This window comes from Contarinia nasturtii, unplaced genomic scaffold, assembly GCF_009176525.2.
Source record: "Contarinia nasturtii isolate CC-2019 unplaced genomic scaffold, AAFC_CNas_1.1 Cnas_scaffold_3175, whole genome shotgun sequence".
Classification (NCBI taxonomy): domain Eukaryota; kingdom Metazoa; phylum Arthropoda; class Insecta; order Diptera; family Cecidomyiidae; genus Contarinia; species Contarinia nasturtii.
The window spans coordinates 688,095-702,207 of NW_022200487.1; the positions used below are offsets into that span (position 1 = coordinate 688,095).

Here is a 14,113-nt window from a genome sequence, read left to right on the forward strand (position 1 = left end):
AATATTTACTGAAATCGTAGTATTCATTTTAACATAAAAGCCCCTGGCATGACATCAAAAATAAAAAAGGCAGCATAAAATACCTACAGAAATTTTATTTAAGTATTTACTTTAAAATGTTCCTACTATCTGAATTTGATGAGTAAGCTTACGACATTCTTTCATTCTAATGGAACAGTATCACCATTTAGAAGACATGTGGAGTCCACACGGGCTATGTTTGCATATGCGTATATTATCGAATATGACCTACAGTATGTTTTATTATAGAGGCCGGTTGATTTAACCACAAAAAGTTTCAAATATCTTGAAAAATTTTTTGGTGTCGCCAGATGGCACTCTAAGCTAATGCGCCAATTAACATTGACAGTTCTCAAATCACTACAGTGTTTATTGTGCAACGAAAATATGGATTCGGAATATTTTCATAAGCGTTTTGAAGCGGTGTTTTTGCATTTACATCCAAAAGGACCAAAATGGACAATAGTGAAGGTCGCAAAACACATTAAAAAGTCAAGAGAGTTCGTAACAAAGTGGATCCAGTAGTATAAGCACGAAAATTTTTTGAACGATCAGCCCAATTTCAAGCCAAACCGAGCCTCCTCGCCAAAGCAAGATAAGCGAATAGTTAAGTTGTTCGACGAAAATCCCGGTATGTCGTTGAGCCAAGGTGTTGAACGGCTACGCCATCTTAAAATAGAGGTCTCGCGCTCCACACTCAAGAAAAGATTGGATGTCGCCGGTGTTCATTATCGTAGTACAATGAAGAAATCACTTTTGACAGAAAACCAGAAGAAAAACGCATTGACTGGGCAAAGCAAAATTCAACAAGAGATTGGAGCGAAGTTATATACACTGACGAGTCATTCTTTTGGCTGGTGAATAGCACTACCCATGCCTAGTCTAGAGCCGAAAAGAGAGTGGTCGTTCGAACGGTAAAGCATCCGAAAAAGGTGCATGTTTATGGTTGTTTCTGTGAAGCTGGTTTTGGAAAGTTGACCATATTCACGGGCATTCTAAACGCCATGAGGATGAACCAACTTTATGCATCGACAGTGTTACCCACCGCCAAAAAGTTCTATGGCAACGGTAATTCGAATTGGCTTATACTAGAAGATAATGATCCAAAACATAAGAGTCGTCTCTGCACCGCTTGGAAAGAGGAAAATAGAATAAAACAAATGGACTGGCCGCCACAGTCACCCGATTGCAATCAGATCGAAAATGTTTGGGCCATTATGAAGGCAAGTCTTCGTGGTAAAACACACCGCAATTTGAAGCAGCTCAGTTCATTCATTCAACGCCAGTGGAAAGATTTTCAACGCGAATATGCTGAAAATTTGAGCAAAAGTATGCCCAACAGATGTGCCCATGTGATCGAGAAAGAAGGAGAATGGATTAAATATTAATTTTTGGCGCCGTAGCTTAGATACTAAATAAAATGTATATAAAATAATTTTGTAAAACTCTTGAGTTTTATTATAAAAAATCAACCTCCCTCTATAATGAAACATACTGTATGTTAACGTTGAATAATTGTGTAAAATGACACGATCTGGAAAATTTGTACAGTCGGATAGATTTGGAAATAGAGCAAATTGTCATAAAAAAACAACAATGAAAGAAAAGAATGTTAAAAGCGCTTGGATTTAACATTTATTCTGTGATTTGTCCCTTGAACCATAGAGAGTAAACTCTTATTTCAACTTACAGATGAAAAACGATTTCAACAATTTATCTACTGGACAATTTTCCATGCAAAAAGATTTAATGAGATTTATGATTGTTTTGTGTGTCTATCTTGTATGTTTCTCCCACTTTTCTTTTTTTTTCTTCTCTCACAATTTGCCTGTTGTGCAACAAGACAAAGCGCAGAGTTAATGAGAGCTCATTTCATTAAAATGGCAAATATTTTGCGGTCTAGTTCAAGGGAATAAAACCAGAATAGAGGAAAAAAACTGTTGGAATGCCGTTGTTTAAGTGAATTAACAGCATTGGAAAATTATGAGTCGTGTTTTATATAGAATGTGTATGAATTATTAGAGAATTTTTCAAGATTTTTTTCATCATTTTATTTTGTATGCTTGGACTTTTTTACTAGCCTAATTATATAAAAAATGTATAGCCAATCGGTAATTTTGCAATGTAGACATCGAAAATTTGGTCTGTAAGCTTTTTGGTCGTTAATCCCGGCTAATTTAGTCAGTAATTCCATGTTACATTGTAAACAAATTGCGCTAGACTTTTAATGCGGCTTGATAAATTTAATCGGTAAAAAACAGAAGGGTTTTATCTGAATCACATGCTTATGTCGTGAATCATCGTATTGCTGACGGTCGACAATATTGCGCTTGTCGGTTGGCTGCTCATGTTGTGTCCTTAACTTTATGGTTAACGTTTTGGCAACAGATTAAGTAAACTTATTGGGTCGATATTACATTCAGTGAATGTCATTCACATCAAATCAATCTTTCGATGACTCTTATGGACTGTTTCGCGTCTTTGCCAATCTAGGTTCAAATGCGTTTCATACGCGCCATATGCTTTAATGGAATTTCATTGTGCAATATGCACACCATGGTCAGAAAAAACATTAAAAGACTATTTTATAGTATAATCGTTATAAACTCATATTACGCTTCAATCAAATACACTTAAGACAAAAAAAACATACAAACAAGAAAGTCTTGCATTACATAACAATAAATGCTAAACAAACAACCAAAAACCAATATCGATTATTATATATTTCAGAAAGCTTTTATCTCGATTGTATCTGATCATTAAACAACGCATCTCATGGAAAAGTATTGTGCATGCGTATGTATGAATATATATAGGAGGCCAACTGTTCGGCGAAACTACGTACTTTCGTATATATTCTGACGTTTTCTGTTCTGGCTATTTTTGTCGCATCGATTACACAGCCAGAACTAAAAAAAATATGAGAATTCAACTGCATTCTTCCAATGATTTTCATGATACGTGTCGTAAACATTCGTATGTGTTTTAAACAATCATATATGTAGTTTTTGTCGTTATCGGCATTAGTTTAATGTTCATATGAATTTATTTCTGGCATTTTCCTACCCTAAATTTCTTTTTATTTTATTTATTGTTGTTTCACATTTGAGATTTTTTCGCATCGCGATAATGTGTCACAAAACCCAGTTAAATAACGTACAAAAAATAACAGAAAATGTCCTAAATAATAAATATTTTTTATAAGAGAAATTCAGTTTTCAATTAAACGAAGTGGTAGTTGACTTTGTTCTTGTACTCCTGTAGAGGCTTTTTCATATTGTTTTGAATGGAAAAAATGCGCTCTATGGTATTCATTTGATATTGCAAAAAAGACAACACGATTAAATTTTTTTTAACTAAAATAATCGTTTGAATTGTTCCATTTATATATTTAAATGGCATTGTGCAAATGATTGTTCTAGCTCTCGGCTGGTAAAAATATAATCGACGAAGCAATAAAAAAAATGGCGCCAAACATTATAAATATGACAATACTGATAGGAAAAAAATCTCATGTACATACGTGTAAGAAAAAATGTATGGTTCATTTACCAGCATTTCAAATATATGCGAGAAAAACATTGCAACGGATAGAGACAGCCAATGTACGAGACCACTAAATCCAACACATGTCAAACGATAAACAAAGCTCTGAATTGCTATCAAAATAACAAAAAATGGAGTGCTCAATGCAAGAAAACAATAGACCGATGGTGATATAAGCGTTATATTGATGGTGTCATGTATTTGGCGGAATTTTTAGGTTGAAATAACACGCTTGATTACGATGTAACACTCATGCGTTCTAACTTTAAAGATAAACACTTTTTTTCGATTTCGGCATTTCATTTATTTGCGTCTATCCTATGATAGCGGATCCTTTATTTTATATGGTTTTTTGTGCAATACTCTCATTTCAGTATGACAACTTTTGAGGCATTGTTATGCGTTTTTATGAGTCGTCTAATGTTTTTTACTTTTCCGCCCACACGTAGTGTGAAGGGAAATGTCTTGTAATGGAGCCTAAAAATAAAAATTCTCTAAATTACCTTTTCTGGGTTGAGGATAAAAAATTTATCGATTTGAGACCAGGTTGTTGTGGGTCTGTTCCATACAATGTTGCTAGCTAGCTATTTGTATCCGCTATTGCTATAGGTATATATAAATAGCTGCTATTTAACGCATCTCTTTGCTCGGACGGTGTGAATGCTGGACATAACAATGGTCTCATTGTTTGAAATTTTTACCGTTTTAAATCATTTCATAACAATGACACCATTGTTATGTCGAGTATATGCAGCGTCCGAGCGAAGAGATGCGTTAAACAGCAGGATGGTTTGGAATATTGAGGAATAGATACCATTAGATTTTGGACCAAATTTGGTCCACTCTATCATGGTCTTATAGTGCATAAAAATGTTATTTTTGAAAAGTTTGTATGGGGAATATCAAAATTTGTTCGACCCAAAATGAGGGGGATGGTATCTTTGATATTGGCCATCATGGTCTGCCATGATTCAACACGGTTATTCAACCAATTTTCAGACTAATTTCAAAAATTTATCAAAATCTAAAGGGGTATTGGATTATTGGATTATTGGATTAAAACGGGGAGTGTCCTATTTAAACAGTAAAATTTTAATATAGTTACTCGTTGCTCAAGTTTCATAACTTATTGCAAGACGCCCGTGTGTGTATTGAATACACGAGAATAGTCTTTTATCCAAAAATGTTTCTAAGGCATGGATTGTCATCGCATGCCCGTTTGAAAAACGTTACCAATTTGAATACACTCGGTGCATGAATCAAAGGGTAGGATCTCCAGCCCGTGAAGTCAGCCCGTATGGTATCCAACATTGGACATCTATCTATGAGGTGGGCAGTGGTTTCCCCTTCTCCACCACACAGTCTACAGTCCGGGTCGTCTCTGAGATTTAGATTTCTCATATGAGAATTGACCCTGGCGTGCCCGGTAAGTAAACCAATTACCATCCGGAGGTCTTCCTTGGGCAATTTGGCTAATTCCACCGTGAGTTTTGAGCATGTGAATTGAACGAAGTGTTTCGTTTGCTCACATGAGAACGTACCCTGCCAATTTAGGCGGGATCTGTTGCTGAGCCAAGTAGCTAATCGGTTCTTGACTCGTGAATATTCAATTGGTATGTATGGTTCTGGACCCTCTATTGCATCGTGTGCAGCCAATTTTGCCGCCCCGTCTGCCAGGTCATGCCCCCGAATACCAGTATGAGATTTGATCCAAACCACCCTAAGGTTGTTCGTTTCAGAAATGCGCTGGAGTGCCTCGTAACAGTTCATAGCCAAGCCATTTTGCATCTTAATATTCTTAAGATCAGTTATGGCTCCCAAACTATCTGTGAAGATAGCTATATTTCCCCGTACTGGGTCCCCCAGTATTTTCTCTAAAGGGGTAACTTTTTACTTTTTCTATTTGGTCTTTCACAAATTCAAAAATGCATTATTTGATTTCTTCCTTCCTAGGGGGGTGTCTCAGAGCATTTGGCTCAAAAACCCTAGCGAATTGAAAGATTCTTCTTTTCGCCAACAAAAACCCTAGCAAAATTTAATATTTTCTCCCATTTCAGAAAGTGAAGAGCTAAAAAAAGGTCTTCACAATAATAATTAATTCAAGGAAAGAATATTTCTCTCAATTTGTAAAGGGGTAATTCCCAAATTATTAAAAATTAAAAACTGAAAGTAAAGAAATTAAATTTCTTTTTACAATGTCTACAAAAATACATGAATTCAATATACTTTGCGGCAAAGTTTGCTCTTTTTATTTGAAAATAATAGGGCGTCTCCATTATTGCTATATTTCAATGGAGATGAGTAAATTTGGCTCATGAGCTGTTCCAAAATTACTTTATTAAACTTTCCATTCAAAAACTATTTATAATTTTCGTAATAATCATGACGTATAAATCTATATTATTATATTTATCAAGATTTAAAAATAAAGTGTAAAATTTTAACGAAAATTTGAAAATGGTTTGTAACATAAAAAATGGTCCATAATAAAAAAATTTGATAAAGAGGCAAAATTGAGTTCACGAAAATAGGTAAATAAATATTTTCAAAGGTCATATCTCTTGTTTGAAACAATTGAAGTCATTTCCTTTGAAACACAACTTTCCCCAATACTAAAAAATTAAACAAAACAAAACAAAAATCTATATATAATGATTTCGAATGGTTTTTCCCACAACCGAAAATCACTACAATTACCTTCTGCTGATTTATGGTACCAAGTAATAAAAATAAAAGTTTAGTACTACTATATTTGTATGCATGCAATGGAAGTCATGCGAATCAGAGCATTTTCCGGAACCATAATAATGAAGACAGTCGCAATGCATGACTTTTCAATCATATTATTTATCGCATTTTTTAAATCATTTTATTGCATTATGTATGAAATTAAAAAAGAAAGAAATTCTTTTCGAATTGTGTTTGTCTGCTTTCTTAATTAAAATATTTTTTATTGAACTTTAAATTAACCCTTAGAAGGAATTTAATTCCATTAAATACTTTTTAACCGCCAAAAACAAACAAAAAAAATGGTGCAAAATATTCGTGTTTTAAATATCATATGGTGACGGTGAATAGAAGTTTTGGTAGAACAATATTACAATTGCTTCAAATATGAGAATGTATGTAAATTTCACACTTTAATCGAATTGCAATTGCTTGAAATTGCCATCGGTTCCGAATAGGTCACTTTCAGTTTTTGGTTTTCCTGGACGCAACTTTTCGTCGACTCTATTTTTTTCCTCATTTACAAAAAATTCGGGATTGGCTCGTAATTCTTTGTATGTTTTTTCCGTAAATTCTTTGAGTGTTCCAGCAGAACCACCATATTCACTAGGCAATATCATCTTAGGTACCTAAGTAAATACAAAATTTTCCAAATTGTTCACGTAAAGAAGCCTATTTTCATATATTATCAAACTTACATGCTTATCTACAAATGTATCCAATGATGAATGCAAATGCATCGCATCTAAAAGTTCCTTCTTCATAAAGGGTTTCATTAGAGCCAATACTTTATCCATGAATGGGACTGTGTTTATAAAATGAAATGCTCTCAAACGAACCTGTAATGAAAGAAAAAATAAGCAAAATCGAAACCAGACATCTCTAAGCGTTGTGCATTGGTATAATTTCTACTTTAAAAAACCTTATAAATTGTATACTCAAATCAATACAAACCGGCAATGCTTCCTGTTCCGAGGCATAATTGATGTTTCGAAAACCAAACCAATAATAAAGAGAAAAAACGAAATTACAAGAAAAAATAAATTAAAATAATGAAAATTTTGATTTATATACCTGAATGTAAAACATGAACTTTTTCATGGCCAAAATGTTCACTTTAGCTAAATGAGATAGGGTAGATCCTTCCATATCGATGATAATCGCATGCCCTTCAGCAATTCCATCTTGGGCCAACAGTAAATCGGCTACCATTGAAAATCTTCACAAAATAAAAAACTAAAGTATTCCGTTTTCAAAAGAAAGAACTTTCAAGACCAAACTCACAATTTGGCTGAATCAACATAATTATATTTAGATGCATCGAAATCCGTTAATTTACATAAAATGGCGCGATAGCCTTCATGCGTGAGGCCCTCAAGTGGTGCTACTGCTCTAAAATACGAAGAAAAAGTGTGAAAATAAATTTAATTAATGTGTTAGTAAAAACAAGAATCAAATATTTTACAAAATATTCATTTGAGCCGTAATATCGTGACCATTAACATCACGTTGACCGAAGAACTCAGGACAATGGGTTCGAATAGTGTAGTAAGTATCCATACATATCTTTGCCTTTTCAACACTATAATTGCATGCATGTAGAAAAATTATAGCGTCCAATTCTGTGAATAAACAATAAAAATCTTTTTTTACATTTTAATCTTCAATGAAAATAATTTATATCCCACAGATATTTGTTATTTTGATTAAGAATCAAATTTCAAATGATCCCCTCTATCAACTTTGTATCTAGCGAGTGTGCAATTAAATTGTTATACTATTCCATATGGAATATATGATGCTACTTCACGGTTAATTCATTGAACAAACTTAAATAAACGTGTCGAGAGGCGATATTATAATTGACGCAATCGAATTAAAATAATTTATTAATTAAATAACGAATCTCGCCGATTCGATCACTGTAATCAAACACAATAGCTTTTTTCTCATTTACAATATTGATTTTTCTTCTTTTTGAAAGAACTATTTGTCAAAAGAATTCACACTAAAATATTTGTATATTTGTATAAATAAGTTGAATGCTTTTTGGTCATGCTTTAAAATGAAACGATAGACTTATGACATTGAACAGTCGACTATATTTATTCACATCTTGCATAAATTAAACGCTGTTTTTGTTTCTTATTTCTTGTTTCATCTTCTTTCGAAAGATGAAAGTTTAAAGAGCAGATGAGCTTCTGAATCGTTTTATGTAACAGGTTTAGCACTTCTTATGTGTGGAATATTGGAGTTCAGATTCAGGTTAGAGAATAAATACAAAAATGTGGGCTGATGAACTTAAATGCAAAAAATATTCTACTACTAATTTTTTGGCTTTAATAAAGCAATACGTAAATTTCACGTTAATTGTTCTTGAAGTTTTGTCACCTGTACAGGTAAATATATATGTACAATACCTGTAATATTTGGAAGATGTGGCTGCTTTTCGTGCCAATCTTGCAATTTCAACACTTCATCGCGGTCCAGCTGTGGAAATTTTTTGTATTGATCTTCACAACAAGCAAGTTTCAAACTCATCGTTACAATTTCTCTTCTTTATTACTACTTCAGAAAAAAAACTGCTTAATAATTGCTTCGAAATAATTCAGACAAAATTCAGTCACTTCAAGTTTTAAAAGATTTATAAACAAGTCTGAACAGCTCAACAGTAACTTGTTGAATGTGCGAATAATGTTGTACTCATCGCAGTAATTTCGCGTGAACACCATTGTTTAACACACGAATGAAAAAATAAATGGTGGATATAAACGAGTAAAGTGAACCGCAAACATGCAACGATGAAAAAATTGATGTAGCCATATGGATCAGTCGAATAAAAAAAAGTTATGATGCGGTAGTGCCGGTGCCGGTGTGTTCAATTTCAGTCATACTATTGGCCGTTGCACATGATCAAACATACACACACACACAGTCTATAATTGGCGAGAAAGAGAAAATACCGTCACCACCGTGAAATGTAGAAATACATGCAATTGAATATAGCTTATTGATCGCATGTCAACGATATATTATGTGAAAATTGTTTGTTTGAAATAAGGTGCTCAAAAAGAGCACATGGAATTAGAAATTTGATTTCCGTTGTTATATAAAAAGCGGCAAGTGGAAAGTCTTTTATTGAGCTATAGCTTAACTGTTTTTATGAGGAACATTTTTTTAATTTTAACGGTTTATGCGCAACTGTTTCCAAACGAAATAAAATTCCTCACAAAATTTTGTGCTTCAAGAAATCAACGTTGCGAAACATAAGTTATGGAAAAGAACACACAAACATTTCTTTTGCACACGCATCACAGACTTTATGACTGAATTCATTTCAACGTCAAAAAAAAAGTATAATAATTGCTTGTAATTGAATTGAAATTCCTTGATCTCTTTGCATTTTTTTGAATTCGATGATAAAAGAATTCAACGTTCATTTGTATCAATCAAATTATGCTCAAAAAAATAAAAGGCAAACTGGAAAATCACACCGATCTTTCTAACAATGACGACGATGTAATTGCTTAGTCGCTCTTTTTCTCTTTCCCACTTTTTATAATTATACTTTTATTTCATTTTTCCATTCTTGATTTACAGTACATATATTGAATGCTTTTTCTTGTACAATACAAGGTCATTTATACGATTCGTATTTTTTTGTTCGTGTTTTGTTTGTAATTATACTTATTTTATTGTATTCGAGTTAAAAATGACTGTTATAAGCTGGCGTACTGGAACGAAAACTTTTGTGTTTTAGTGCAATGATCATCGTTTCACGATTATCAACAGTATTGAAATTTGAATTTCGACAAGATATGACCACAATTTTTACACAAGTCCAAAGTATTATTATTCTCTTTATTATTGCAACTATAAATTTGTTTTGAAAATAATTATTTTTTCAGATATAAAATTAAAATGAAAATGAAAATGAATTATAAAATCGACAATTTCGGTAAAAATGTCTTTTTTCGAATCATTTTTATTCCAAAGACTCTTGGAAAAAGAGTAGAACGGTGTTTTCGCTGTTTTCTTGGTAATTTGATATAGAAATATGTTTTTCGGAATAATTCCGAACAAATTGATCGGAAAGTGACATTAGAATACCGGCCCAGATAACAAAACGAAGTAAGATACCACAACTTAAGTTGGAAGAATCTTTGTTTTTTGCAAGTCGTCAAAAGTCATCAAAAACTGAATAGTGAATACATGCCAAAAGTATATACGCTCATTGATCGCGATTTGGAGAATATTTCTCCGTTTATTTTTCACATTTTTTTTTTTTTTTGAAATGCTGTTTATTACAATTAAATATGTGAATGTATATCAATTAGTAAATTAGTTAAATGTTGAGTCCACCCCAAAAATAAATACGCTATCTTGTTGTCCTTATTTGAGCGAGTTACATTAAAATTTGATCTTTGGGAAAGTGGGGTATCAAAATTTTGTTTGTTGTTACATCGGAATTACATTATTAGAACAATATAATAATAATATCCAAATAGAACATTTAGAAAGTATAAAGTTTTTCCAAATTTTTATGTAGTTGACAATTGAAAATTTATAAATTCAGAACATGGCTGGTTATGGAAAAAAATAAATAAAATGAATCAGCGTTAATTCATTATTTGTCGTGAAGTTCACAACAAATTATTGTCAATTAAAACAAAAAGGGAATTTTCATCACTTCTGATTGCAAATAATTGACATGTATATTTAGTATATCTGGAATCTAATCAAAGATCCACAAAAATTTGTTTCAAAATTGAAAAACATTAAATTATTTTTCCATCAAAGAGAAAATAAATGAATTTAACTCATACATTTAAAAGAGTTGGTGAAATCTATATGGTTGTCTCTTTTACTCGCATTAAAATGCATATTTAAATTTGACATTAGACTCACTTTTTCACCAACTCCTTTCATTTTGAAAGTGGTCTTTGGGTATTTTCAATTTTTTCTAAAAAAATGTTGATAGTAAAGATTTGTAAATGAATTTTGCTAAGTGCACAGTATTTTATACAGTAATTTAAATTCATCAGAAAATTATCGGTCCCAAATCAAAGACAAGCATGTATGTCCAGAGCACGACATACAATCAATGTTAGCGATGTATTTTCAAGTAAAAGTTGTTGTTGTTTAATCTTCATTATGGTTGGATGGCTGAATTGCTATTTTGTTCACAATAAAGTTACATTGTAATGATCCATTAAATATCGACAAACATGAGAGAATTAGTTTTATGCTATAGATAAAATGACATCTAAAAGGCTGATCAATATTACATTTATCTCAAATAGACAGTTTCTTTTTTTTTAAATGATAGATAGTCACCACCAGTCAGACAATTTATCAAGTTTTTATCACATGTGAAAATTGCCATATCAAATTGTTTTTCAACTTAGAAAATATGATTTTTTGTTTTTTAAGCACAAAATGTTAAGTCAACATCGAAATCGGCTGATTTTACAATAGACAATGGTTCAAACAAGTAATGGAAAAAATGTTTTATGGCTTGAGTTTTATTCTCTCTCTTTAATTTAAAAGATCTTTGAAGGGGAATGAAATAGTTCAAGCTGATGTTTGCAGCGTGAATGCAAGGTACAGACGTGTGGATATTCCCCTGGATTTGTTTTTAAAATGTAATTGTATTTGATTTTTACAAAATTTCATAGTTTTTTTCAATTTTGTTTATTCCTCATCAAGAAAGAAAATGTTTCGAACATTTTGTATTAGGTTAAACGGATTTTTTCGTTCAGATATTATTTTCTTTTTTAATTAAAATTAGTTAAATTAAGTTTTTTTTTATTAATCGCTTGGTCTTTTTGTTGTTTTTGAATTGATTGGTTTTAATACTTTTGTTATTAATTTGCAGTTTTTTTTTCTTAATCAGCTGATTACGATAAAGAGATGTTAAATAATTAATTATGCTAATCGATTTTCGTATTTCTTTTTGAGCCTTACGAAATAACATCAAAGGATTTTGTTAAATGGTATGTCTTTTACAGAAATTGCCACATTGAAATGGAAAAAGAAAATGGAAAATTTCTTTACACTGAAGAAAAATGATTAAATGCATAAAATATATTCCAACTATAAAGGAAAAGACCAATTGCGCATTTTTATTGTTGCGGTTTTTGTTGTAGTTGTTCAAAGGTGTATAGTTGTTGTTAATCTCTACATTAAGCTGATCTCTACGCTGCCATGTATGATTCGATGCTTTAACCGCTTTTGAATAACAGAATAGCCACTTGACCCAAATAAAAGTAAATGAAGTGACGCGTCTCATGTGTTACATATGATCCGAAATTCCGGCCGACGATACAGTGCCAAGTTGGATTGTATTTTTTGTCAAACTCCTTCTTTATGTAGGCTGCAATATCCTATACATGGATAAAAAAAAGAAATACACATATAAAATTAAACTAGATATTTTGATTTGAAAATGAAATACACATATGCAAATCAATTTCTTTATAAGGGCTTAAAATGTGAATTTATAATATCGTTTGATGTCAGCAAAAACCAAAATGGTGAATATGATGGTCACTGTAATTATCTCACAATAATGGATTAAGTATTATCAATGAATAAACAGAATTTATTTACATGATTTATTTTTATTATACACATGCTCATGAGATAAATATATTTAAAGGTACTTAAGATTGCAGCAAGTAGTATTTTATTGCGATCAATTTTCACCAATGAAAAACATAATGCAATGAAGAAGTATACTTTTTGATCTAGGAAAGAATACAGCAAGGAATTGACTGTATATTGGTTGCATATTTATGTAAACGCATATGTATGGTCGAACACGTGTTGCCAAATTGAATTAACATTTCAAGAGTAACTATGCGAATTATATGTTTCTCTGTTTTTGACTCACCTTCTCGATATTGTATTTTTCTAATGCTTGAGTCGCACAATCTACGGCATCTTGTTGCATTTCTTCGCTCATGTCAGCATTTTTAATAACTGCCTTACGTTCAGACATCTTGGCGGCTTATGTGTACAATTTCCCTTTTTGTGCATATCAGATGAAAAAATAGAAAACGAAAACAGTTGTTAAACAATCCCGAAATAAAACTTTGACATCAATGATGCAATCGGAATATTTGAAAGCGCGCTAAAAAAAATGCAACTGTCTATTCGAGTACAAGTGCATAAATTTTATTGCACTTTAATTAGAAGTTCAATTTTCTATATTTTTGGTTGTAAATCAATTTGCATGTAGAATGAATGGCAAATATAAACGCGAAAAATGCAATTTAATGTAGAAAAAAAGCGAAAGCGGTCACATTTTTGCATGTAACGTGTCCACAAAATCCATCCAATTCAATAAAAAACTTACCAATAAATTAAAATTAAATTGTTCTAGAAACTTATTCAATGTTTGAGACTAAAATTCGTTTGAATCGTTTAAAATTGAAATTGACTAGTTGATTTTGCTGTTTTTTTTTTGTCGATTTGTCGTTTTACGAAAACAGCACACTTCGTTGAGGGAAAATACACTTAAATTTTATGCACCAGATTTGATAACAAAATAAATCAAGCGATTTTTTTCACTTTATCTTTTCGTTAGTCTTTGATTTATCCAAGAAATTGATTTGAGAAAGTGCGGTCTCAACGAAGTAAAAAAAACAATCTGTTTCTTGCAGTGCAAATGGTTTTTGTATTACATGTATATGGTTGCGTGTTTGTACGGTACTTCGCCTACTAGTTGGCTTTTTCACTGTCGTTCATCAAAATGTGAGCAAAAATATTATCGGTATCTGAACGCTGATTGGCCATCGCAGAAGTCTTCTGC

The 14,113-nt window shown here is 31.9% G+C and overlaps 2 protein-coding genes across 2 annotated transcripts; both read right to left on the reverse strand.

Moving 5' to 3' along the window:
• Positions 1-6,486: 6,486 nt before the first annotated feature.
• LOC116349871 (alpha-tocopherol transfer protein-like) lies at positions 6,487-8,997 on the reverse strand. The gene is made up of 7 exons (XM_031781497.1): positions 8,718-8,997; positions 7,763-7,919; positions 7,582-7,689; positions 7,372-7,516; positions 7,252-7,263; positions 6,996-7,136; positions 6,487-6,926 (listed from the first exon to the last, which is right to left on the reverse strand). The coding sequence occupies exons 1-7, from the start codon at positions 8,836-8,838 to the stop codon at positions 6,711-6,713; spliced, it is 900 nt and encodes a 299-aa protein (XP_031637357.1). The 5' UTR covers positions 8,839-8,997; the 3' UTR covers positions 6,487-6,710.
• A 2,418-nt stretch (positions 8,998-11,415) lies between these two features.
• On the reverse strand, positions 11,416-14,026 carry LOC116349872 (dynein light chain 1, cytoplasmic). Its single transcript, XM_031781498.1, has 3 exons — positions 13,658-14,026; positions 13,193-13,326; positions 11,416-12,683 (listed from the first exon to the last, which is right to left on the reverse strand). The coding sequence occupies exons 2-3, from the start codon at positions 13,298-13,300 to the stop codon at positions 12,522-12,524; spliced, it is 270 nt and encodes an 89-aa protein (XP_031637358.1). The 5' UTR covers positions 13,301-13,326; positions 13,658-14,026; the 3' UTR covers positions 11,416-12,521.
• Between the last annotated feature and the right edge of the window lie 87 nt (positions 14,027-14,113).